At 28.1% G+C, this 27,957-nt stretch overlaps 1 protein-coding gene across 5 annotated transcripts in view; it reads left to right on the forward strand.

Moving 5' to 3' along the window:
• The first annotated feature begins 16,257 nt into the window (after positions 1-16,257).
• The window catches only part of LOC123298024 (protein dead ringer), a 237,725-nt gene continuing 226,025 nt past the window's right edge, over positions 16,258-27,957 (forward strand). For all 5 annotated transcript variants that reach the window (XM_044879892.1, XM_044879891.1, XM_044879893.1 and 2 more), the window contains exon 1: positions 16,258-16,404. In XM_044879892.1, coding sequence (XP_044735827.1) covers positions 16,351-16,404 — 54 coding nt within the window. In that variant the 5' untranslated portion in view covers positions 16,258-16,350. The remainder of the gene's footprint in view (positions 16,405-27,957) is intronic.

The following is a 27,957-nucleotide window of genomic DNA, read 5'->3' on the forward strand; positions in this document are numbered from 1 at the left end:
TTTCAAGACGAAGATCAAGACCAATATAATATCTTCTTTGACAAGATCAATACCCAAACTCTATCTATATGGACTAAAAACAAGACCAAGACCCAACTTTGCAAGACCAAGACTTATTTTCCAAATTTATTGTTGAAAATAATTAAGAACCCCCCTAGAGAATTTTTCAATATGCTTTTTTTTATTATACCTGAGTAAATTTTTTTTTCGCAAGTAAAACCAGAGACATAAAGAAAAAATAATAACTAATCTGCTAACTTTTAGTATAACACAGTTTGGGTGACAGATTTTGATTCTCTTTTCTCATCATTTTATATAAATAAAATATATGTAGATTAATTGATTAATTTTGTAATCATTATTAAAAATGAGACTCCAAAATTTCTGACATAATAACAATAAGAGTCAGTTAAAACTTTAAACGTTCAAAACAAGGTTGATGCAAGATAAAAAACAAAACCTGATTTACCAAGATCAAGACTGAGATTATTTTTGCAAGACCAAGGCCAAGACTCAACTCTGCAAGATCAAGATTCGATTCTGACGGACGAAATGTTTGGACCGGCGAAAAGTATTCCGATTATCGAGAGTCTACTGTATTTGATTATGGATTTTCCAGGAAATCTATCGTTGTATTATAATCTGATATTTGAAGAAAATGTTCCTGCTCTGAGTCATTTTAGAAGTGTTTTGATAAACAGATACTTCTATAGATTTAGGATCAGTGTAAACAGGGCAAGTTTTTCTTGCATTGCATATTAGATTGAATTGAAGATTAATTTGGTTGCATTCGTTAGGAAACTTTAGTTAAAAGAAAATGGTCTGGATTACTTGTACGTAAAGTGCTTAAATTACCTCTAACATATACTCACGCACGAATTACATAAATTCATGCATTTTTTGTGACATTGAGTATATATTATATTAAAGAACAATTCGATTTTGCCAATAACAAGAAACAATAAATAAATTATTGATGTCTGAGTGTCAATTAATGTTAACACAACTCATGTACATCATTATTATATTTACAAAGATAAAAAAAAAACGTCAAGTTTTTAACATAATATAAAATAAAAAGTGAACATTATTACATTCTTTTAAAGACATTAAAATGATATGACAAGAACCATATTAGTAATTATCGACGTCTAATAATCAACTAAAATAATGTTTCTCATTAAGAACGATAGATTTAATATAAATATTATCGAAGATAATAAATGAGAACTCTAGGATATGTCGAAATAATATTCGATTTTTGCCCCAATTTCCTAGATCAGTTTTTTGTATTTTTAAAATACGTATTTTCGCCTGCACGCCTGTGTGCAGTCCGCCACCAAATTAGCAAAGAGTAACATTCACTAGCTAATTCTTACTGATGATGACTACTTGGTAGTCGAAAATACGTATTTTAAAAATACAAAAAACTGATCTAGGAAATTGGGGCAAAAATCGAAATTTATAACGATAGATTTGTTGAATAAAATGTTGTAAATAAAAGAAATAATCTCCGGTTCGCTCGTGTGGCTTACGAAAACAGTGTAATTATCCTATGCTTTTGCAACTACCTATCTTTGATTCACTCACCAGACTTTTTTCCTCGTATTTCATAGAAGTTGTACAATCACTTCTGCTTAGTGAAGGAATTTCATTAACAGGGATAATAAGTCTTAATTCCATTCTGTCATTACTTTGTTAATATGGAAAACGTAGGTAATCATATGTATTAAATATTTTTATTAAAAGTAAGTATGAAATTTTTTTTTTCATTCTTGACTATTAGATCAGTTGGTTAAGGCGTAAACAATTCCGTCTGCGGTATGCTTAGGGTAGTGGGTTCGATTCCCGCCGTCGCGGGAATCATTAATAGTTGTGATGGGCTGGTGTAGTACATGGTATATGCATGAAGGAGGTGTACTCAGCCTCTGTAATTGAGGAGCTGATAAATGAAATTATCAGCTGAAAAGTGGTAAAACACATATATGGTATCACTAAGTGTGTCCTTCGTGGACAGCCAATATAACCTAACCTAATCTGCGTCTCCGTTTAGCAGCGATTCCCATTTTGCTGCGTATAATTTATCATGTAAATTGCAGTGAAAATTTATATTATCTCATACAAAAGATGTTTAAGTTTAAAATTCTATCACTCTTAATGGAAAACCTTTAATATAATAATAATCGTATATTATATTTATAATAGGTATTACCTATCAATAATAGTTTATGAGCTCGATATTTTTTTTGTCTTAATTACATCAATTTTGTCGTCTGCTATATTAAAATAAATTATAAAGTAATGTACTTAGATTACTTACTTGAAAAATAGAAAAAAACCGGTTAACTATATTACACATATTAATGGATATCTCTATAAGTTATTATTCGTACTATTTAAAAAAAAAAGTGAAAAAGTGAATTATCTAACAAAAAAGGATAATTGGAAAAAAAATTTTTGTTTTGGAATTTAATGAAACTCGGTGGATAGGGTAATTTTGATCCAAAAAGTATAAAAATCAGGTTAATTTATCGATTGGATGCAGAGTTTCTGAAATATCGCAATATTTGGGACGATTTTAGTCCGTATTTCAAAAACTATTAGACCAGTTACCAAATGCACCCGATTTTTGTACTTTTTGGGCCGAAATTACCTTATATACAGAGTTTTATCGAAATTGAAGATGAAAAAAATTTCTCGATTTTTTGCAATTTTTTTTAAGGGGTACGTACCCATTTGTAAAAATCGAGAAAATCGGCAAAAAAAAATTTTGTTTTGGAATTTGATGAAAGTCAGTGGATGGGGTAATTTTGATCCAAAAAGTATAAAATCAGGTTAATTTAAAGATTGGATGCAGAATTTCTCAGATATCGAAATATTTTGATCAATTTTAGTCCGTATGTCAAAAACTATTCGACCAGTCATCAAGGCACCCGATTTTTGTACTTTTTGAGTCAAAATTACCTGATTGAAAACTTCATTTTCAAAAAAGTTCCCTACAAAAAAATTAAAATCCATAAAATTGTGAACAAAAGGTAGGATAAGTGAGGGCTATAACGTGATAGTCTTCTGCTTTTTAAAGGAGAAATTGCCCAGCAAAGCGGGAGGGTATCTGCTAGTAATATATAACATAGCTGAATAGCTTCTTATAGAATAGTATTTCTATGCTACTAAGGAAAATTTTTTTGCAAATTTTAAGTTGGAAAGTTCCCTTAAAAATGTTTTTATTTGCATAACTCAGTAATTCATTCATACGTAAAGTAATTATTATTTTAAAATAATATAATATAATATAAAATAAAAAAAATAAAAAAGTGTACTTATAGAGATCAATGTAAACATTCATAATAATTAATGGTTGACTTCATGCTTGATACGTGATACGTTAGTGATGTACCGAATCCCCCAAAAATATAGATCCCCGGATACAGATACAGATAAATCAATGCCAAGATCTGCGGATACATATCTTTGTTTTAGAACTGCAAATTTCGTTGGTGCGTGCATAAACTAATTCAGATAGAAATTTAAAAAAAAAAAAATATATATTACTGTCCATATTTAAACTTTTACAAATTTTTATGGTGTGTTAAAAGTTCCTTAATTATAAGTTGGTATTGTTATACCATGTATATATGAAATATACATAGTATATTAAGTTTAGTCCAAAGTTTGTAACGCTTAAAAATAATGATGCTAAGAAAAAACTTTTGTCATAGGTGTTCATAAAATTACCTAATAAGTCCATTTCCGGTTGTCCGTCCGTCCGTCCGTCTGTGGACACGATAACTCAAAAACGAAAAAAGATATCGAGCTGAAATTTTTACAGCGTACTCAGGACGTAAAAAGTGAGGTCAAGTTCGTAAATGAGCATCATAGGTCAATTGGGTCTTGGGTCCGTAGGATCCATCTTGTAAACCGTTAGAGATAGAACAAAAGTTTAAATGTAAAAAATGTTCCTTATCAATTAAGGTATTTCCAGCATGGTATTTGCAGTTTCTATGTTAAAGCAATGGTACAATTTTTTTTTCGACAGAATTTAACGAAAAATTAAATTTAAGAATTTAATAATGCTTACTATTAATTCCCAAAGTTTCAGAAATTTTGGCCGTTTAAAATGGGAAATAATTATGCCAACGTCCCAATTTCGATCAATTTACGTCAAAATTAATATCTCGAAAGTGATAATTAATTTCTAAATTTTTTTTTTAGAATTTTATTGTATAAACATTTTTTTCTACTTTTTCTTCAATATATAATAATATCATAAAAAATAGATGGAGAGACCGGACATTTTACATGCTTTAAATGGGACATGACCCTCAAAATCGCGAACTTTGTCTTTAAATATCTCGCGATCTAAACGGTCAAAAATTATGAAATTTTAGGAATTCATAAATAAAGCTATTATAAACCCGAGAAAAAAAATTCGGCCAAATCTGTCGAAAAGTGATTTCATGCTGGTACTACCTTAAACAACTTTTGTCTGAAACATTTTTTCGTAAACATCACTGTTTACCCGTGAGGGCGCCAATTATGCGGAAATTTTATAATATCTACTATACTTGACTATCAGTTATGTATGTGTCACATGTTTGTATGTGTAATGTGATAAAAAAATCAACACTGGCTATGCATGGTATTTCAACAATTAACTCCGTCAATTGTTTGTTTTCATTTTTTTGTGAATTTAGTTTCCAATTTTTTTATATTGGCTATAAAAAAAGTACAAAGGATCCGTAGGATCTGCTTAAAAACTAACAAATACAAGAAGGATTACAGATCTCTAATTTATAGTGAATATTCGCGGGTACGGTTGCGAAAATCCGGCACATCACTACTACGTGCACTATACTGCACTAACTATACTAGCTATTGGCTAAAGAAAAATACAAAGAATCCGTATAAGATCCTTTAAAAAACAAACGGATACGGGTTCATTTATTTATGGCAGATATCCACGGATACAGATACGTACATCTGGCACATCACTAGTACGTACACTATATTACACTAATAACTCATATAAAGAGCATTAACCTATGAATTATTATTATTATTGAACACTAATATTTTATGAACTAATATAATACTAATTAATAATATAATATAATATACATATATTAATGCATTATTTTACAGGGTGGCCCACATACGTACAGACAGAAGAAAACTAATAACTAGCCCCCTGTCCTTTTTATTTTGGAGTAGAAACTTATTTGCCGTCAATATTGTAGAAAAAGTTAAATTTAACGCCCCTTGTAATACCAATTACTTGACTTCAAACTTCACTTCAATTGATATACGTCAAATATGCATCTAAATCTAAGCACATATTAGTTAGTTATTACCCATATATGGATTAGTTTTATTAGGAAAACCAGTAACTATACATCGAATTTACATAAAAATCTTTCTTTGTAGTGTTTGTTTCTGCGATCTCATTAAGGAGATACAATATGTTTCACTTATAATTTTGAAAATGCCTCGCCATATTGAAATAGTGTTGAAAATATTGAAAATTTTCTATTTATAATAATTAATCCACAGATCATTTTTTCTATAAAATTAATATTTACAGAAATATTTATTTATAATAATTGATTTTATGAATTTGTATAACATTTGAAAAATGTTTTTCGAAGTTTCGGTAATTGATCCCAGTGCCATTGCTACCTCTTGCATAGGAAGCAAACTTTTTAACTTACAATTAAATCCCTGTACCATATAATGCCCCATGTTATATCAATTACTTCACGTCAAATTTCACTTCAATTGATATACGTCAAATATGTATCTAAATCTAAGCACATATATAAGTAAGTTATTATCCACATAAGGATTAGTTTTATTAAGAAGTAAAATTTGTTAAATAAATGTGGATAACATTAACATAACCTCGATTGCGAACTATATTCTCGTCGAAAACAGTGTTAGCTACAGAAGAGAAAGAATAACATAGGAAAATTGATGAAGCAGCTAATGTTAAAAAAAAAATGACTGAGTGACTTATTGAAAACATCAGCAACGAGTAGAATGGAAAAACGAGGTAGTAGTAGTTAAAAATTCAATGGGTAAAATTTGATAGATTTTTTCTTGCTATAATTTGAGAAATGAGTGATTCTGTTGCCCCGGGGACTTTTCAGCTATACTTTTGGCCCTGTTTTCATCATTTGGTGCGATTCATAAGAATCATACTCACATGAACAATCTTCTTTTAATAGATTGTATGATAAATTAATAATCACCTATATGCTATAATAATGAACTTAGTTATAAGTTTTAATAAATGACTCATTACACATTTATTATAATAAATATTATAATATATTTGAAGTATTTAAATAAGATCACCATCAGCCAATGATTTAACTACTAACAAACTGACTATAAGACTTAACTAACTAAGGCTAAGACTAGAACTTAAGACTGAACTGATGTTTAATTTAAGAGGTAGTAGAGGTACTTAAAACTTGTGTCTGTACCTAATGATTGAAAGTAATTTTCAATATTTACACAATCCATTTAATATTAATAATATTCATTTATTATTTTATTTATATACATTAAATTCATTTTAGTATATGCAGCATAACAAGCGTGGTGAAAGCGTGGTAGGCACCGTTTTAGAAAACATAAATTTATAAGATTCTAGAAGCTACCCTCACGGTTTTGCTAGCCATGCTAAAAACTATAAAAACTATAGCAACGGACAAGAAGTCCTGGGATATATGTCTTCCTATTATTCTCACCATGACAAGTCATGTATCGTAATCCGAATGCCCTTATTTTCTTTAAAACTTAAGGTGTTTAAAATTTGGTAAAATGTGGTAATAGAGGTATTAATAATTTTCGAGGTACCACCTGAAATCAGTGAGAAATTACATTATACAATGAGTTTTATTGATTTTCACATAACATCACAGCCAAATTTTATCAAATTTTAATGAAATTTATTTGAAATCCAATTTTTGTCAATCTTTTCATATATTATGTTAGGTTCACGCTACCATAAACCTTTATTATAAATATTGGGACCAGGAGCCCATATTCTTCAAACCTGTGATACCTATGCTAAATTTGGTCACAAATTTAAAAAGTATGACCCAAATTTATTAGGATTACATACTTTGTTTATCCAAATCGGATATAATTTGGATGTGATAGAGCAAAATTAATTTTTTTGGATTTTGATGACGTCATTAAGTTAAAAAAATCGATTTTTTGGATAACACAGCCAAATTTTAACCAATTCGAATGGAATTTTTTTTGAAACCCACTATTTTTGGGGTAATCTTTTCATATATTATGTTAGATTTACGCTACCGTTAATCTTTATTATAAATATGGGGACCAGAATCCCACATTTTTGAAACATGTGAAAGCTATGCTAAATTTGGTCACAAATTTGAAAAGTATAACCCAAATTTAGTAGGATTACATACTTGGTTTATCAAAATTGGATAAAATTTGGATGTGATAGAGCAAAATTAATTTTTTTTGGATTTTGATGACGTCAAGTTAAAATAATTGATTTTTTTGATAACATTGAAAATTTTTGTTTTTCTCTAAAAATACAGAATGTTTTATTTCCAGTTTAAAAGTAGAAAACCTGAATTTCAAAGATAAATTATTAAAAATTCTGTATATTATGCCTAATTTTGAGTTATCGTAATCTGTATGCACAGTTATCATCAGCTGTACCCGTGTGAATCATATATAAATATAGTAAATAGCTTAATACTAATTAAGTATATTAAATGTTATTTTTTCGGTTCATAAACTTAAATCAGATTAATTAGGAATTTAATTTTTATACATATATCTTTTAAATCATCATTATCTTCGCTTATAAAATATAATAATTGATTATATCGTTTATAATCACTGTAAAAATTATTAAAAGTCATTATCGAAGTGCTGTGAATAATATGGTTCATAATTGTTATATACAATTGTACCGTTAGTATAGTTAAAAGATTTTCAATTTATATTTATCACTAGTAAAAAAAATTTTTCCAATTATTAAAAGTATTCATATTGAAATTGTCCGTAGGACCCATCTTGTAAACCGTTAGAGATAGAACAAAAGTTTAAAAGTAGAAAATGCTCCTTATCAAAAAATAAACATTTTGCTTGAAACATTTTTTCGTAAACATCACTGTTTACTCGTGAGGGCGCCAATTAGGCGGAAATTTTATAGTATGTACCATACTTGAATATCAGTTATGTATGTCAGTATGTGTCACATGTATGTATGTGTTATGTGATAAAGAAATCAACACTGACTATACATGGTATTTCAACAATTAATTCAGTCAATTCTTTGTTTTCACTTGTTATTAATGACTTTTATAAGCAAATAAATGTCTTAATACCCCTTACGGTGTTAAATTTATAGCTTTGCTGTTAAAGTTTGCGTTTTTAACATATGCAAGTCTTATATTGAAGTGTTTTTAAAGGTTTATTAGGAAACAAGGCTAATTTTCATAAGATTAATTTGGAAAACTAACATTCAATGGTTAAAACCATGACAAATATTTTCCTCTAAAGAAATTATAACAAGCGGTTCTCGTTTTTCTATCAAATACATTTAAAGTGACGAAATGAATGGCATTTGTGTGTTTTTTCTTCTATGAGTGGATTTTCTCTAAATTTTTAAGCATTAATATTTCAAAAACTATGGTATATATCGAAAAGTTTTACTCTTTCCAATTTTCCCTTTCTTCTAAAGTTCTAACATAATCCACCCTCTGAAAATTTGAAACGAATGAAGGTCTTTTAATAATTTAGTTCTTTAGAGGTCTTCAATAATTTAGCACTTTTGAGACAAAACTTTGTCTCAAATATAAGTACTTTAACAGTTCATGTCTGTTGACAATCACATAGAATATTTTAGAATTTCGTACCGATAAATTTAACTCCATGAATACAAAAAATTTTTCTTTCATTTTTGAAAAAGCAAATCTTTGATAGATTTTTATGAAATATCTTTTATATAGATTTTTATTATGCAATTTTTGCAGTAGCATGTTTAATGTAATTTAATTTCAGAAAACTACTGAACCATATTAATATAAATAAAACAGACTTGATTAATAATAATATTTTTTTAATATTAATAATTGTATACGTATCGAAATATAATATTTTATTTATAAATAATCAATAACTTGTTATGAAATATAAATCTAATTAAATACAACATATTAATTAAATCAAATTATATTATAAAATTAACAAATAATTATAGACATAACTTGATGTTGCTAAAATATTTTTATGTTGTTATTTATAAATATAATTGCAGATTTGATTGATTATTCTCTCAGCGAAAAATGTGATTTGTTTAATCCGAATTTGGTATAAAGCGAAAAAATTTATGTGTTTGTGCATGTGAATACAGCTGTGACTATTTTGAGTTGAATGAATTCCCACTCCAGATTTCTTATATAAATATTATATAATTAATTTTTGTTTTTAATGGGCTTTTTTCTTGATGAAATCATTTCATATAGCGCTTACATCATAAGATCTTTATGAATTCTTGCGATTTTAAAATGTTTGACAAATATGAATATTTATTTACTCAATTATTAATAAACGAATCATAAAAACCAACCGATTTCAATAATTTCAATGAAAAGAAATCGTTTCACATATAACATAATAATGTATATTTTTTTTCGTTGTATGTATCTGACAAGTTAAGTAAATAAAATAAGTATCTTTACGAAAGAAGATGAAATTTTATAATATTTGTATCTTAAAGTAAAATACATTTTACTTCCATATAATTATCCACGATCCCCACTCGCGGTTTTGGTGAACGATAAATTCATACATAACGTGAAAATTTTTTCGTACAACATTGGTTTTTATAGAGAATCACCTAAATATATCTGGCGAGGGAAGATTGAAAATCAATCAACTTAACATAATTCAAGAAAATGTGCAGTAAATATGTCAGAAAATATCTCTTTTAAAATTATTTTCTCGTTTGCTTTTTCAGCGGGATCAGAAAAATGGTAGTTTTTAAGAAAACATACATATTGGAAAAAATCGGAGAGTAGGAAGTTGTTTAAGGAAATCGGAATTAAAAGGATTTAAAAAAATAGACGGTTCTAGAGCTAAAAGAAACGAAAACAATGACTAATTAAAATCAAATCCGTTCAAAACTTTATGAGAAAACACGGTTTTATCTCGAAAATAACGTGTTTTTCAACTTAAAAATTCTCGACTTGTATGATTCGCAGGAAGTCCTTCTGATCTCAAATTTTAGTTTTTATTGGTATCTATTTGAATTACAAAATAATGTAACTTTTCCGCACAATTTGTGAAAATACTAGTTAATAGTTGTATGTATGTAATATTGTAAAATGGAAATAAAAACGACTTTTTGCTGAGGTTTGTTGACAAAACTGAAACTGTAATGGCCAATCTATTGTCAGTCTACAAAAAGTTAGAAAAAAGTTGCGTTTTAGTTTTTTTCGACACGAGTTTCCGTTTTGTTTTTGTTTGCCCGTTTATTGATTATAAAGTTTGTAAATTACCGTTTTTCTTTGCGTTTTCACAGTTTCATAATGCTTCTACAACATTAATTATTATTCAGAGGCTTTGAGGCAACTCTTAACGAAGAAAACCCCGCTATTTTTAAATTGCTTTAGGAAGTTTCGTTACCGATCACATACGGCCTTTTCAACCGTGTATATTATCAAGTTCAAACTTGGTTAGGACATGATTTGGAACCCCAGATATGGGGTTGGGCAATGCGAAATGATTTTCTGGAGCCTATCATGACAATTTTACCACCTGCTCCAGAAGATTTGCTAAATACAATTTTCTGCAACTGTAAAAGTGGTTGTGGTTCGCGATGCGGATGCAGGAAAGCGGGCTTGCAATGCTCTTTAGCTTGTGGCCAATGTAATGGGCAAGCTTGTCTCAATGCTCTACCATATCAGAGCGACATTAACGAAGATGGAACCTTTGATCCCGAAATCATGGAAGAACTTGAGACAAATGTCGTTGAAGACGATAATGAAGACCAGTTTGAAATTTACCAGCAGCCAGAAGACGACGATGAAGAGGAAGAAGATGTTTAAAATTATAAATTGTAGTTTTTGTACCCTTTATTCCATTTTTTTACTTTCAATAAAAAAAAATTTATTCAATGATATGTTTTAATAAAAAGATTAATTCATAATTTATTTGTTTTTTTTTTCATCATGTAAGAAGTTATTAATATTAATTAGGTTAAAATTCAAATATAATTCTTATATTTTCATTAACAATTCTGTAATTACATGGACAGGTAAGTGTTGTTAAATAAATTAATACTGAATAAAAAGTGGATAAGTTAGGAAAAAAATGATAAAATATAATATAATAGTTAATAAAAATTGACAAATATTTATAATCATTGATTTATTGATAGTTCATCAACCCGGTTGACCTGAAGTGATGCGGTGACCGCGCGCTCTCCGCCCTCTATCTCGAAAACGGTTCACCGTATAAAAAATTTTTTTGAACAAAATTTGTAGAGAATTTTGTATTCTACAATATTGATAATAAATACAAATAGCAAAAAACCCATAGGAAATGAGATATTTCCAAAAAAAGCGCAAAAAACCGATTTTTGTGACCTTTGACCTTGAAATTTAATAGTTGCTTACACCCTACCATATGTAGGTTTTGAGACAACTTTAAGGGTGTCAATATACAACTATTTACAGACTTACAGCTGGGTATCTCGAATTCCGAGATTCTTACCTAATTTAAGCTTAAATGACTGGACTAACAATGGTTGAAGCGGACAGAACAAATTTGACTGTAATGAATTTTTCAGGAATGAAATTTCGAATTATATTTCTGTTCATGGAGGTGCTATGAGTTTTGTGCATCATTGATATTTTTTGTTTTTTTTTTCATTTTAAGTATACAATATATTTTGTGTATAGGTAAAATCATATTCTCGAGTTGTAATGTTGCGCGGACCGGACGGGTTGGGCCCGCTAATGTTTGATTATTTATTATTTAAATATCATTTAGTACGTTCTTTTTTATTTTATTTTATTTTTTTGTTTATTATTGGTTTGTGTTTTATGATGTGAGATGGTACTCTATACTATAGAGTACTATGGTGTCTGATTCTAAGAAATATTATTAAATTTTATATATTTATTAATTTTCAATATATATTTCACATATATTGATGAGGTGTTACAGTGTCATCCATAATAAAGGCAGTTTTAACAAGTTTATAAAAACAACTTATGAAAATATGAAAACTAAATCTTAACAAAATATCAAAAAAAAATTTAATAAAAAATACTTTTTAAGGGACAAGTTTTTATTGTACTAAAAAGTAGAAAATAATTTTATCTCTGATACAATCATTTTATGAGGATAAACTAATTTAAAATGTTATTCTATCTCGTAGCTTCGAGGATCTTCTAAATTGATTTTTAAAGCAAACAGGAGAACTATATGTCCAATCTGATGTCAGAACATGATGCCCCCAACAAACTCTGCAACTTACTTTCAAGTTATTTTTTGATTGGTTAACTACAAAACGGGCGATTAGCTATTTTGGCCCATGTAACTCCATACTAAATTCTGTTTTGCTAGAAAAAGATATAAACAAATTTTTGATGGCTTCAATCTTAGTTGTCTTCATAGTTACTCGAAAATAACTTTTCTCTGCTGTTTGTTTCATGAATGAGCTTTTATTAAGGTGATTGTAAACCTACAATATTGTATAAAAAATTTTTGGTTTCTTGCACGGTACTTACATATAAACCAAATACATGCTTTGACGTCAAGTAATCTGTTATTTTTAGCTTTAAAATACCACGCAACTACAAAAATATATAATATATATTGTGGGCAAATGATGCTTATGAATTTGATAATATAGATATCGCTCTTCAATCATCAATACTCTAACTATAGTCGTCTCGGTTCATCAAATGATATAACTTCGATGAACTCATAATTAAATTAAAATTTTGTTTTTATATCATCGACAACCTTATATTTTTATGATATTATTATAAATTACAAGATTGTCTAAATATTTTAGATAGTTTTTTGTCACACTCTCTAGATTTTTTGATATAGATATATCCAATTGGAAAGGTTAACCTATATGATTCATCATTTTTTCAGCCAACTGAACGATAAAATAATAATAAAAAGCCCGATGACATAGGAATTTTTTGTTATTTTTGGAAACTTTGTTAATAAAAAAATATATTTATAAAGTTTTATTGAAATCCCTAGTATTATTCAATCCTTGCATGTATACTTCAAGCAAAAAAGTGTTCTCTTTTGTTCGGATGACACTGTACCTATATATGTTTTATGTATATTAAATTATTTACTTTTTAATATACAAATTACGCTCATTAAAGATATTACATTGTTTGAACATTAAAAATTATATCTTATTAATTATATATAATGTTATTTGTACCTTTTTTTTTATAAATATGCCGACAATCATAGACATAATAGATAGGTACATATTTCTTAATATATATTACTTATATATAGATAGATTATAGATTTAGTTTGATGGTAGATATATCTATATCTATGCATATTAATTATGGGTGCCTAAAGCCATATCATTCATATTGCTCCAAGTGTTAACTATATCCATGGTAATACTAGGCTGAAGCGATATCGAAAGTGACTAAATGCGAAGGAACTAGAAATCTAGAGATTTCTTCTAAAACTTTTTCCTAAATAAAGAATGTTTATATATGTTTAACTCTGTAAGCTCAGTAAATTAGATTTTGAAGATTAGATTAGAAAGTTGAAATGAATCGTTCAGAAAAAACTATACTGTAAGAACTGTCCATTGGTTTTACGGGAAAATTATGCTCAATTTGCATCATTGTGCAAAAGATCACGGAAATTGTAAGTATACGAAGTAAGGCAAGACGTGTGTATCATCGTAGCGTGTGTTCAGCAGCACTTTCGAAAAAACTCGTAAAGAGAAGTTTAGTAGACTAGCCAAAACGAAGCCACTCACAAATTTTCAAGAATGTAGCTATTTAATCATTTATTCAAGCACCCTGTCTGTCTCACGGTCTAAAGTCTTTATAATTAATGCATGAACTTGAAGGTATCACAGTACCTACTATTTAATTGAAAGAGAAATATGAATTAATTTTAAGTGTGATAGCGGCTTTCTTCATCAAAACAAGCCTTAATTTTTTATTTTAACATGTAAGTACCTATTTAACAAAATAATTTTAAGTATGCGCATAAATAAATAATTAACTTAATTTTTGGTATAACGCCAAAACAATTTTCTAAATCAACAATTTACATATTTAAGGTGTAAAATATTATTTATCTAACTAGAAGCTGCTGCCATTATGATATTTTCTTATCTTAAAATCATCATATTTAAGAAAATATACTTGCCAAACTTCAAGATATAATAAGAATGTAATAAAACATTTTATAAATTTTCTTCAAGTAATTAGAAACAAATCGCTTTGATATCGTCTTTAAGGGCTAGAATAATAAATTTCTGATTTGGTAAATTATTATTAAGTATTTATTGTAGATACTGATTTTATTCTTGCAACTTTGCTTATGGTAAATAATTTTGTTCATTATGTAATTTGTATATCATATTTGTAATAAAATTGCCTATAAATAAAAAGAAAGTAAATTTATTTATTAAATGGATGTATTTTAGTGAAACTTCAAAATATTAATAATAATTATTGATTATAAATAAATTTTTTGCACGGGAACGGATAGACAAATCAATAATTGATAATCTGAAAATATTCTGACCATTAACGAATATTAATTTCTATTCTTTTTGAATCTATGTCTGGTATACCTAAATAACAAAGAGTAATTATTACCCCTTCTAGAGCAAAATATTTGAAAACGTTTTATTTTCTTGTGACACATTATAGAACCGAACTTGGCAGGAGTGGTGCTATTTGAAAAAAGAATTATGTAGAAGCATAAATCTTTAAAAGTAGAAATATTAAAAAGTACAAATCTTTGAGAGTAAAATATTTTTTGGGGTAGAAAAATATTAAAGCATGTTTATTGTTAAATATTATTATTTAGGAGTACAATTTAATTATTGTATAATTCTTAAAAAGTCGAAACATATTGAAATAGCAATACTTTAACGTAGAATTATTTAAAAGTATTTTTATTTTATTGACTTTTTTCTAAGTGATAAACACATTCAGTCCTGATTTTTTTCATAAACAAACATAATCCAACAAGTTTAAATTACGTAATTAAATTGAATAATTTAATCAAATTTATACAAACAAAAATCGCATTGATTGTAATTACATACAAAACAAAATAAAGGAATACATACAATTATTTTATTTAAAAAAAAAAATAAATACATATATCTACATAATTAAAAATGGCGTACAAAAATATAATATTTTAATATTTATATAAATAATTAATAACTTGGTCTAATAACAACAGAGAACAGAGAGAACATTAAAAAAATAATAATATATAAAAAAAAATTAAAATTAAATAAAAAATATAATAAATTTACAAGTACTATGAAAAACATTAAATGTATGATATGAAAACACACACAAAAAAAAAGTTATAAAAATATATTAAAAAAATAATAAAATAATATTACAATAAAATAATTATAAATTTGGTTGGATACATATTATAATTATGTACCGCCCAATATCATGATTGGTGCAACATGTGTATAAAATCAAGTGGGGGGATATAAAATATCTCTTTAGAGATATCTCTGTATGTGTTGTGTATAGAGATATCTATATGTATACTTAAAAACATATACTAAAATAATATACTTTAATGTGTGTATGTATATTTTTATAATAATGATAGAGACTCGATGAAGTATGCGCATGGTTAACACTTATCGTGTACACAAACTGAATGAGACGGGTTCAAGCCTTCGTATGGTCAACATCATATTATATTATAAACGTTGAGTTTTTTTTATTATTATTAAAGAAGTATCGTTTTTAATTTTGTGAATTTTATTACTTAAATTTTAATGTGCGCATCTTCATCTGTGTTTTAAAAAAACAGTTTTATCTTTGGTGGTTTTTTTTGTGTTTTTTTATATATTTTTTTTGTGACTTGTTTGTGTACGATTTTTTTTATTGAATGTTATGAATATTTTAAAAAATATTTGTGTTTAGTTCAGTTTTGGTTTTTTTTTTATTTTATTTTGTTTTTCCCGTTTTTTAAGTTTTTAGTAAGGGTGCTCCATTTTTTGGGCATTCTTGCTAATAAATAAAGACAATCAAAATTCGCGTCAAAAATCGAGATCCGGTTCCGGTATACGCTATGGAGATGGAATCACACGAACGAGATAGTGATATTGGTGATGACAGTCCAGTGGTAAGTTGGAATATTTATTTTTGTTTTTTTTTTGTAAAGAAAACGTGCCAATTGGTATGGTTTAGGGTTAGGCTATTTACTTTAAGTTTTTAATATAAATAAAAAAGAGATAGATTGTTTCTTAGAATTAAACAGGTAATTTTGGAAATGTTATGACAGGTAAATTTTTAAGTATTGTGGAATTAACTGAGATTAAAAGGAGAAAAAAAATTATTTACAACTGTTAATAAATTTTTATCATAGGGTGAAATGGTCAAACCTTTTTTCTTCGACAAAATTTGTTAGTTTTAATTTTTATTACAAGCCTATTAAAAAGATAGAAAGTTTATTTTTTTCGTCTGTACATTTCGTGAAGTTTATAAAATTATAATTTTGAGAAAGGAGTCTTTATTTGTGTACGTAATTTATGAAGTTTGTTTAAACTTGTCAAAATCTGTACTTAGTTGTAAATTTTTTAGCGCGCGTTAACAAATAAACTCAATAAAATAGGTATTTTTGTTTACCGTGTTTTTTAAATACACAAAAAAATATTGTCTTGCAAATTTATCAGCTGCGTTTGACAATTTTGCAACTTTAACGCACGGGGTGGAATTAAATATTATGTAATTTTCGCTCTAGGGTATTGGAAGCTTGATTTCTACAGTTTTTTTTTATTGTACCGATGTGCGAAAATTTACAATTTTCTTTTTGCACCTATGCTAATTTCCCAGATTTTAAATTACACTGTTTTCGTCGTTTTGTTTTGTGAAAACTTTTGTTTATTGATCAAATATTTCTTTTAACCGATTTCTGTAAATGTTTACTTTTTGCATTTTCTTCGATGTGAAATTTTTTTTGAAATTGTGCTTCCTCGATCGATTCAATTTTTTATTTGAAATGATTAGCAATCGTTATATTATGTAAGACTTGATGAAATGTTGGAAGCGCAAGGAAGAATATAAGATATCAACTTCTGTATGGTATATTTTAATTTGCTTGACTTCCTTGCGTTTCCACCATAATAGATAATATGATAGTTTTTAACATTCGTCGCATATTCGATGTTTTGTTAACTCCGACGTTTATTAAAAATTTATCAATTTCACTTGTTGTTCAATAAAATAATCAAGTTTTAAAAGTTGTTTTGGACAATTTATGAAATTTTGAAAACATTTTTATATTTTGAATCTGACCATTCAATCTAACAAAAAAATTAAAATTTTTTAGTACCATAAATTATTTTTATCGTTTGTATTTCAAAACATATGTTTTATAATAGTTAAATGATAGAAATTTTCTATAAATTTTTCGAATAATAAAAAATGAATGACATTTGAAAACTTTTTGCCGCCTTGTTCAAACTGAACATCAACCAAAAGTGTCACTCATGATAAAATTGTTAAAAATAATAATTACTTCAATTGCTTCTTCTGTTTTTTTCTATTTTTATGAGGTATTCCTAATTACTTTACGAAATTCCATGATTCCTCTCTCATTTAAAAACTTATTGTAATGGCTAAAAATAGACTCACGGTTTCAAAAATGTACCGCTTAGGAAAAAAGCAGGAATTATAGAAATAATATTATGATTTAATTCTGTTCATCATGTCTGTAATAAAATTTCCTACAAATAAAAAGAAAGTAAATTACACACACACTGTAGGTCGATTGTAAGAATTCGCTACTTATGTAGTTTCGATTTGCTGTCGAACAAGTATCATTTTGTGTAATTTATAAACTATGTCTTGTGCCTACGGCAAATCTAAAGACAGATTTATGTATTTCATGTTTCTCGTTATTATTTTATTGGCAGCTTTATATAAATTTATCGCCTGCAGTTTTCACGACTGGACCATTTTTGAGTTATAATATCAAATAAGCATTAATTGACCGTGGGTCGTGAAAAATTTGATACAATAGACTGCCAGTAGTATTATCTTGAATAGGATCTCTAAATAGAAATGGTGTTCAAGATCTCTTCAAGATCCTTGGTACTATGTTCATGTAATTTGAATATAAGAGTGTGTCTCTAAGCATAAAATCAGATTTGTGGAAATCAGCTTTCTATTACGGGCGAGCTTTTTTTTGGTCTGTGTATTTTGGCTTTGTGAATTTCAGGATTTTTAGCGTTAAGAGAGAGTGAGACAGACAAAATTTCAAGTACAGCACTGTTAAAGTAGATAATTAACTAGCCAAGCATATACGGGTAGTATAGGACAATTAATTTCTTTTAATATTAACAAAAAGAGCAAAAGGTGTACTTTTAGCTATAATTTATGTAATTTTAATTTGAAATTATTTTTAAATTAAAAAAAAATCTATCTGCGTGAATGGGTTTTTACCGGATATCGGGCACCGATCGGTGCCAGCTACTTTTTTGCCATGCACCCATCCGCCGCGCGATAAGGAACATAATTCCAAAAAGCTTTCAATCACGATTTTTTGTACCAATACCGAAGGGTTTACAAACCTGTATGCTTGTATCTGGACTTGCGGGGGCCTGACAGAAAACCGATTAAAATGCGTTTTTTTATTCGAGTTGATTTAAGCTGGGGAGGTAATTAGTGGTTTGAAAACTATCAGTTGTCTATCGTGATTTTGAAAGACATAATGATATGATGAAAAATGTGGCGGATTAGCCACGTAGCAAAAGTAGCAAAAAAAAAAAAGCCTCGTAGCAAGAGTAGCAAAAAATAGTGGAAACGCTGAGAATAGTATAATGATTTTTTAGCACAATTATACTATAATTTCACTTGTAAATTAATTTATAAGTTTAATAATACTAACTTTTAATTTAAAAAAATATTAATAAAAAAGAATTAATGCTTTCTAATGTGACATTAATAATTGTTTTTTATTATTAAGTTACAATTATAAAATTTAATGCCGTTTATATCTGACTTAAAGTGAGGCATATATAATTTTACTTTCATTCAGATAAATGCTTTTTATTTCTTAGAAAAGATTTATTAAAACCAAGTCATAGTGAATATGACCTTGAGATAACAGATTAACAAATTTTATTGGATATTATTTTCAAGTTTTGAAGAAATTTCAATTTCGTACTGAAATAGCAAATATTCGTAATTTTTTTTTATAAGTCTTGATTTCCTTGGAAAACAGTGACGTTTTTGACATATCTGTAATAAAATAGTGACTCGTTGAATAGTGACGGGTGGCCTAAGTTATATCAAATGGTGGATAACGATAAAATAATGATAATTTCTAATATAAATATAGCTGAATAAGGATCCTTTTCTGAAATTTTATAAGAAAATAATATTTTGTGAATGAGAGCTGAAGATCCTGTAAAAATATGGGTATGCTATCAATTCGCGTGCCGAGATGAAATTTCTTGAACCACTAAGTTCATGACTCGACACATACTTCATTAGAAGTTCTTCTCAGGACACGAAAAACAACTTTCTTTCAGACAATTATATATAATTTTATATAGAAAAATATAAGTATATTTTAATTCTTCTAAATATTCTTAGAAAAAAAAAATTATGGTTTAGTTTTAACAAAAAATAAAAATAAAAAAAAAAAAATTCAAAAACATATTGAAACAAATTTATAAAATTTAACACGTATTTTTTAATTAAAAATTTATTTATATATAAATTTATTATTATTAACATAATAATTTTTTAGTAATCCGTACCAAAAAAGTATTGCATATCTTTTGTATCTTGTATTTAATTTGTAAACGTTTTCAACCGTCTCGTCTTTTTTCTACAATTGAAATTTTCCCGCGAGAGTCCAAATTAGGGAAAACTAAAGTTTTCATTTTCTCGAAAACTATAAAAGATAGAGAATTGAAAATTTGTAGATAACTTCAAATAGTAAGACTGTTGATTCTAATTTCATATACTTATCAAAGAAGGTCAACAGCGCCGGCTCTAGTCTCAAATCAAGGTAGAGTGAGATCTTCTTTCGGCTCCTTTTTTTTTTCAAAAACTAACTTGTATTTCAATAATCAACCCTTAAAATGCGATTTGGTTTTTCGAATTTGGCATTTTGGCGCTTCTTGCAAACTGGGGTCTGCAGGGCCCGCTCGACTTGCTCCACCTTTGGCACGACTCCGGAAGCATTTCAAAGCCTACCGATTTCATATTCTAGTATTTCAAGAACTAACTCAGCCAATTATTATCACTACACGGAATCCTTACATAGCCTGATACTTGATATATACACACTTAGCCGATGTTTTATATATTTTTTTTATCAAATTTAATGAATATTGCGCATACAAAAATTATATTTTTTATTTTAGTGTTTTTTCGGTGTGTATGTGTGTATGCATTGTATATTAATTATAAAATAATAATTTTATTAAAGTCTCTTATCAGAAATTGACGTGTTTTACTGCCAAGTTAAAATTTTAATTTTTTTTATATAGGTATATTATTGATAACACCAAAAACCTACACATACAAAATATTGCTTGTGTGCCATTGTATAATAAGTTTTTTTTTTTTATTTTTTAAATAAACTTTTTTAAATTTTAATTAAATTCATAATTTTTGTTGTTGTTGAAAAAAAATTTAAATAACATTAATTTTCCATAAATTTGTTTAATTACAGCTTTTTTTTTATCGCTGTATACGTGATAGGTTAAATTGCAATTTTTACACCTACAAATAATTTTTTTCATTAAAATATTTAAGTTTCACACGGAGTTAAAATTGAATCACTATAAAAAAAATTTTTCTAGACAAACGTAAACGCCTTTACTTCGTATAGCAAGTAAAATTTTTTGAATCGTGTGAATCGTATGATTTGAATCGTATGATTACAATACTTAATTCAAGAAAGTAAGCAGTTGATTGCTGAATATTTGAAGTAAACTACTGAAATTGCTTAAATTTTTTTTACGATCATATTTTCTTGCAAGTAGTACTTTTTTTTTAAACTGAGTTACCTCAATCCCTTTCAAGTTCTTCTGAAGTCAATGCTACTTTCTGGCCTCGAGGAAAACTATTGAAAGAAGAATTTGTTCTAAAATTGGCAGCTAATTTTAAATCAAATCAAATCAAATTTAAAACATAAATTTGTTACTTATTTTTCTTTGAAAAGTTTATGCGTTATGTGACCTGACTCTAACAACATCCCGTGATGATGTATCAGAAATTTAATCGCCATCTGAAGATAAGGTTTGAGTAAACCATGTCCATTTCAATTTGTGTTATTGTAAATTAATTTTTAAAACATGCTTGACTTGCATTTTATCGCTCAAGCAACTCACCTACACGAACTTTGAATTATGTCTAATAAATGCCACTGTACTTGCTGGAGTTAAAGAAGACTAATCTGATTAGATTTGGTTGATAGTCCCTTGATTGGCTAGGTGAAAATCATCTGGTCAGTTTAAAAGCCATTTTCAACCAGAAAAACCAGGCCAGAATTAAGCTTATTAATCCTAGTGAGCCTTTCCGATAGCTGGTGCAAAAAAATGAAAAGTTCAATACCAAACTAGGATTACCTCACAGGGATAAAAAATGATGCATGCGAAGCCCCAAGCCTGCAAGAAGATGTTTGAAAATGCCTGTTAGAAGAGCCTGTTGAAGAAACCGCTTAGGTAAATGGCTAGCAATAAACATGTTATTTCACGCGGCGAGGGGTGTCTAGCTTAGCCAACTATAAGGCAGTCGCGACGCATATCTGACAAAAAAATGCTTAGTAGGATAGGTATTTCCAAGATATTAATTACGGCAGTGATACATGGCTGCCTCCCTTTACTGGAGAAAAAACTGAATAATTAAAACAAAATTGCTATATTAAAAAAAATAAATAAATAAATCATATATAAAATTAAGCCAAATTTCAACACAAGTATTATTCTTTTTTTTTAAACATTAATTATTCCTTAAAATAAATTCTTTCATTAATAATTTAAATATAAAATATAATCAACAACAACAAAAACAAAAACTGAAAAGAATCATTAACGAGAGAAGACAATCTTTTGAAACTAAAAATTATTTAGGTTAAAATATACACTAATTCATAAAAAAAATAGTATATAATTAGCGTTCATTATAGTGGGTGGACGCCACTGTTTATATGAATTAAGAAGTATATTTAAAAAAAAAAAACTAATATACTTAAGGTAGTTAATTCGTGCAGACTTATTTTTGTTATAGAGCTGGCAATGATACGAAACAGTTTTGGCGATGAGACAACTTAGGTATGTGTTGTACACACACATTAACAGTGTTATACAAAAGTTAGTCGGCACGACGTACGTTCTATGCTGTATTATTTTATGCTAAGGGAGGCGTCACGGTTCGTTTTAAATTCTTCGAAAACCAAAACACGCGGCGGCTTTAAGGCCCTCATTGCAACAAGCACTGACATTCAATACTTGTATATAGGGTATTTTAACAATTAACTCAATCGACTGTTTGTTTTCACTTGTTTTAACATTATTTTAGTTAAAGAATGTTACTTTAACCAAATACATTGCTTCACTAGCGAGATTCACCACAATCTTCGGCCGGAACCGATGCCGAAAGTTTAAATGCTTTAAGAAACTTGGTTCAAAATTGGCTGCAATAATATAAATGATTTTAAAATTCTAATATTGAAGGTTTATGTTGGTTTTATAATATAGAAAGGTAATTTTGGAGTTGATCTAGAGATGATAGAAGAATTACCTAACAATTTGTCGAAACAACTATCTTTTGCGAAACCTTCGGCTTCGACCGAGAGCCTAATATTTCGCCGAAGGTGTTTTTTTTTTTTACCACAAAGGTGGTCGAAGCCGAACTATCCTAATGTCAGTACAATAAAAAAAGAAATATCCGAAATTCAGCCATCTCTTAAAATAAGTCTGACTCTGGTATTATTAATTTCGGTTGTCTGAAGTGAACCACCTTAAATATCCCAAGAATATAAAAAAATTTGTTGAAACAGATGAAAGAAAGGTATATTACGTGTTTTGGTCTTTAAAAATATGGCACAATATGCCAAAAAATATATCTGTTTTATTTTTTTAATTTGTAATATATTTATACTCTTTTTGATTAATTAATAATCCGTCAACGAAATGTACTCTGTTCGTAATTTACTTTGGTAACTAAATACATTTTTATATCATTAACAAAAATTTGAAGAAAAAAAGATTGCTTTTATATTGAATGTTAGATCATGAGCCAACTTACATAAATAAAGTTTAGGATTGAATTAAATTAGAACTGCTTTGCTAGTTTAAAATTTCCATTTGAATAAAACTGAAACAAACGAAAAAGTTACACAGAATTTGGGACACGAACCCGGATCCTCTACATATCCGATCTAGGACGTAACCAACTCAATGACACTCGTGCTCTATGTGAGTGGCTCAAATTATATTTAACCTGTTCGTATCTTTATTTTAGAGATACCAGAAACATAATATTAACAAGTCAAATCTAACAAAGTTGGCATTAGGTAAGGATTTGTAACGAGTGGTAGTTGTCTACCCGTTTTCCGCGAAATAAGATTTTTTATGTTATTGGAGCAAAACTACAATGCAATTAGCAATGGAAGAAGTTAAGACTTCTTCAGTCTTTGCTGCCTATAGTAAGTTCTTACGCTGTCAACTTTGCAACAACATATACTTTTGCTGTCAACTTTGAAAAAGGAAATTATGCTTATCAGCTCGGATTATATCGGCTAGTATTCAATGATACTTAAGAACGATAAGCTTACCTGTTTTAAGCTTGCGTATAGGGCAAAATAAGTATTTTTTACAGCTTGTATATATAAATTTGGAATAACGATTTTCATGAAATTTTGTATGTAGTTGGTTTCGGGGGGCGAAAATTCGATCTAGCTTGGTTTCCTTTTTTAGAAAACGCCGTTTTATCAAGGAAACTTTCATCTCGGAAACGTCTTCAACGATTTTCATGAATTTTAGTATGTAGTGGGTTTCGAGGGTGATACATCGATCTAGCCACGATTTACCAAAAAAAGAAATAACGAGCAAAGCTCGGTCAACCAAGTGCTTATAAAATAATCAACCAATCATATAATACGAATCAAACACCAATAAAAAAATTGGCAATGAAAAACGTATACCTTTGTGTCAGCTGTTATTTTTCTCTAAAAAAATCCTAGTAAACCTACTGTTCTAACGAAAATCGACAGTAACACCGCTTAATTTCATTCAGTATTCGCTCCGTGCGTGAGTTTCGTTTCCATGGTAACGATACACTACTTTAATTAGAGAATTGTATGGATGCAAACATAATTTTATGGATTGCATTTATGACTTACTGTGAAAATTTAATATTATTGTCTCACAAATTTAAATAAATAATTATGATAATTTACATTTAAAAAATAATATTTGTGCAATTTGATTTCTTATTTTCACAATTTTTAATGCATTAAGTTTAATTAATTCGTGTTTTTCAATAATTTTAATTTGACATTCACTATAACATTAACATGTAAAGAATTGCAAATTAGTCATAACAGCCTCCTTTAACGCCAAAATTTGTCACTGGAAGCGCTGGCATCGATTTTATTGTCCCTACCATGACTACGCACACAACGAATAGACATATTTTAATTAATCGTGTACAATCTATTGATGAAACCTAGTTCATAGAAGCAATATGCATTACAATATGCAAGTATACATATTAAAGTATATCATATACGTTTAGTTCATGCTTTCGTAGCATCAAGCAGCAGCATATTATAAGCGCACAGTAAATGTAAAAAAGATCCAAGTAAAACTTACTGTTTTCTCGAAAATCGACAATGACGCCACTTTATTCCATTCAGTATAAAACATTTTGATTAATCGTGTACAATCTATTGATGAATCCTAGTTCATAGAACCAATATGCATCACAATATGCAAGTATACATATTAAAGTATATCATATACGTTTAGTTTATACTTTCGTAGCATTAAGCAGCAGCATATTATAAGCGCACACCGTATTATTATTATTATTATTATGATTATAACATATACTATAATATAACATTGAATTGAATAAATATATATGATATTCTGATTGGTCCATGAATACTTGATACAGGCCCCGCCTGTTTAATCGCACGGTTCTATATAAGTATTATATTATATCGTTGTGTTATGTTGGGTATATTTACAAGCCAACCTTCTTTGTTCACTTTATTATTATTATTTTTTACTTTTTTTTATTGCTTATATTTCTGTATTATTATAATATCTTAGGTAATTATTAATTGTTTTTATTATTCAAGAAATGAAAATGGTTTTTCATTATTAAATTTTAAACCTAAAATGAATTAAATATTCATGAAAGCTTTTGTTAATAAATTTGGACCCCGCAATATTTGATAGGAAAATGACTTTCGGTGAAATCTTTTCAAACCATCCCCAAAATGTTCTTCAAATCGTTCTGATCAAAAGCTATATAACTGTAATGTTTGTGCAGCTTTGAAAGACCGTAGCTCGAGAGCTTTTGAATCGGAATGAATCAGAATGAATCAAAGATCCCGAAAAAATCGGGAAAAAGTTTTTGTTACCGATTTCGATAAGACTCTGTATATAAGGTAATTTTAACCCAAAAAATATAAAAATCGGGTTTATGCATCGATTGGATGCATAGTTTCTGAGAAAATCGCTCTTTATGTCCAATTTTGGATTATATCTCAAAAGCCATGTGTCCAATCATTAAATAAACCATTAAAATTTTTGGATTTTTTGGGTCAAAATTAGCTTATATAATGAATTTCATCGAAATCAAAGGCAAAAAATGTTTTCCATTTTTTGCAATTTTTTGAAGGGGTAAAAAAGCCCTGGGGAAAAAATCGAAAAAATCGCGAAAAAGTTTTTGTTACCGATTTCGATAAAACTCTGTTTATAAGGTTATTTTAATACAAAAATCGGGTTTATGTATCAATTAGATTCATAGTTTCTGAGAAAATGGATCTTCGTGTCCAATTTAGGATTATATCTCAAGGCCACGCATCCGTCATTAGGTAAATAAAAATATAAAAATACGAAATCATTTGAAATATATTTTTAAAATAATTATAAACATATTGCAAAAATATGTGTGGAATATTCCGGAAAAAACAAATACCCATTCTCATATTTAAATAATTTATATTTCTTAAAAGGAGGATAATTTATTGTAGAATAAAATATACACACAAACACATACATTATTCGGCCTTTTAAAATAGCCTTAACTAAATAAAAATTTCATAGCAAACAATACAATTATTTTATGTTTTATAAAAACACTTACACAAGTTTTAGTATTACACTTGTAGCCACATTTTGAAGTAAAAAAAAAATTTACGATAACGGTAATATTATAAAATTTCAATAGTCTTTAAAAATCACCCCCTGATGTTTTGGGTAAATTTTTAAAGATTAATTTTCAAGTTTTTAAATATTTTATTACCCACCCTAAAATATTGCAATATGTATGAGAGAAGGTATGAGAGATGATTGGGAGGTTAAATTTTGTAAGTGATTTTGTGTATGAACTAAAAGTTGATTTTTATTTAAATATTATTATAATAAAAATTTTAAATTACGATTTTTACTCCAATTTCTCTTATAGTGACACTCAGACTTCTGTAGCGAGTAAGACAGTGATACCCTAACCAGTGACAAACAAAAATACGAGTAAGACAGAGAGACAACATTTTTTTTCTATCTATCTCATTTCTATTAGAGAAACTGAAATAGGTATAAGAGTCACATACCCGTCTCGCTTCCTCCTTGATGAGCAATGCGGACTTACATAAAGAGACACACACTAAAGTTTATGGCATACAATAAAGTTATAAAAATGGTAGCTTTGACCTAAAATAACTCGCCCATGCCTGTGTTAGAGTTCTATTAAACCAAAAGTGGCACTACGAGGGAGATATATAAGTATGTGCACACATATCTACACTCTCTATTGCTCAGTGCCACTTTGGTTTGATAGTTGCTTAAACTGGTTGCTAATTTGGTGACAGTCTGCACTCTGTCATGGTGTGTGCACAATTTATACTTTCCCAAGTATCCAACCAATTGGGACGCTGGTCAATCAACTTCGATCAGATGGTTAGTGGTTGACTAATGAGCGTAATCTTTATAGGCCAATGATATATTTTGGGTTGTGGCTTTTAATCGACAAAAAAGAGGTTAAATTTAAAATTTAAGGCAAAGTGGCTACCATTTATCAAGAATTTATACTTGAAGGAATCTTTTCAAGAACGTTACGTGGCGCCTAACTCGGAATCTGGACTCATTTTTCGTTCAATATTACAGATAAACAAATTTAAAAAAATTTTTTTTCCAATTTTGATAGTGAATTATGTAAAACTTGATGATATAAGAAAAATAAAAATTTACTTTAATTATTCAGCCTTCAATATTTCGAAAATCAAGGTAAATATCGAAAAATTTTACTCGTTATTTTTCCTCTACATTCATGAAGATGTAATAAAATTTATCATCAAAGTTTAAAATAAGATTTAAGTAATTTCAACCCTAAAACTAGCCTGCTCGTATACCCTTATTTGAAAGGAGACACTTGGTTTTTTTTTGTTTTTTATGTCATTGCTAATATATTTACTTTTTAT

The sequence above is a fragment of the Chrysoperla carnea genome, chromosome 4 (assembly GCF_905475395.1).
Source record: "Chrysoperla carnea chromosome 4, inChrCarn1.1, whole genome shotgun sequence".
Taxonomy (NCBI): domain Eukaryota; kingdom Metazoa; phylum Arthropoda; class Insecta; order Neuroptera; family Chrysopidae; genus Chrysoperla; species Chrysoperla carnea.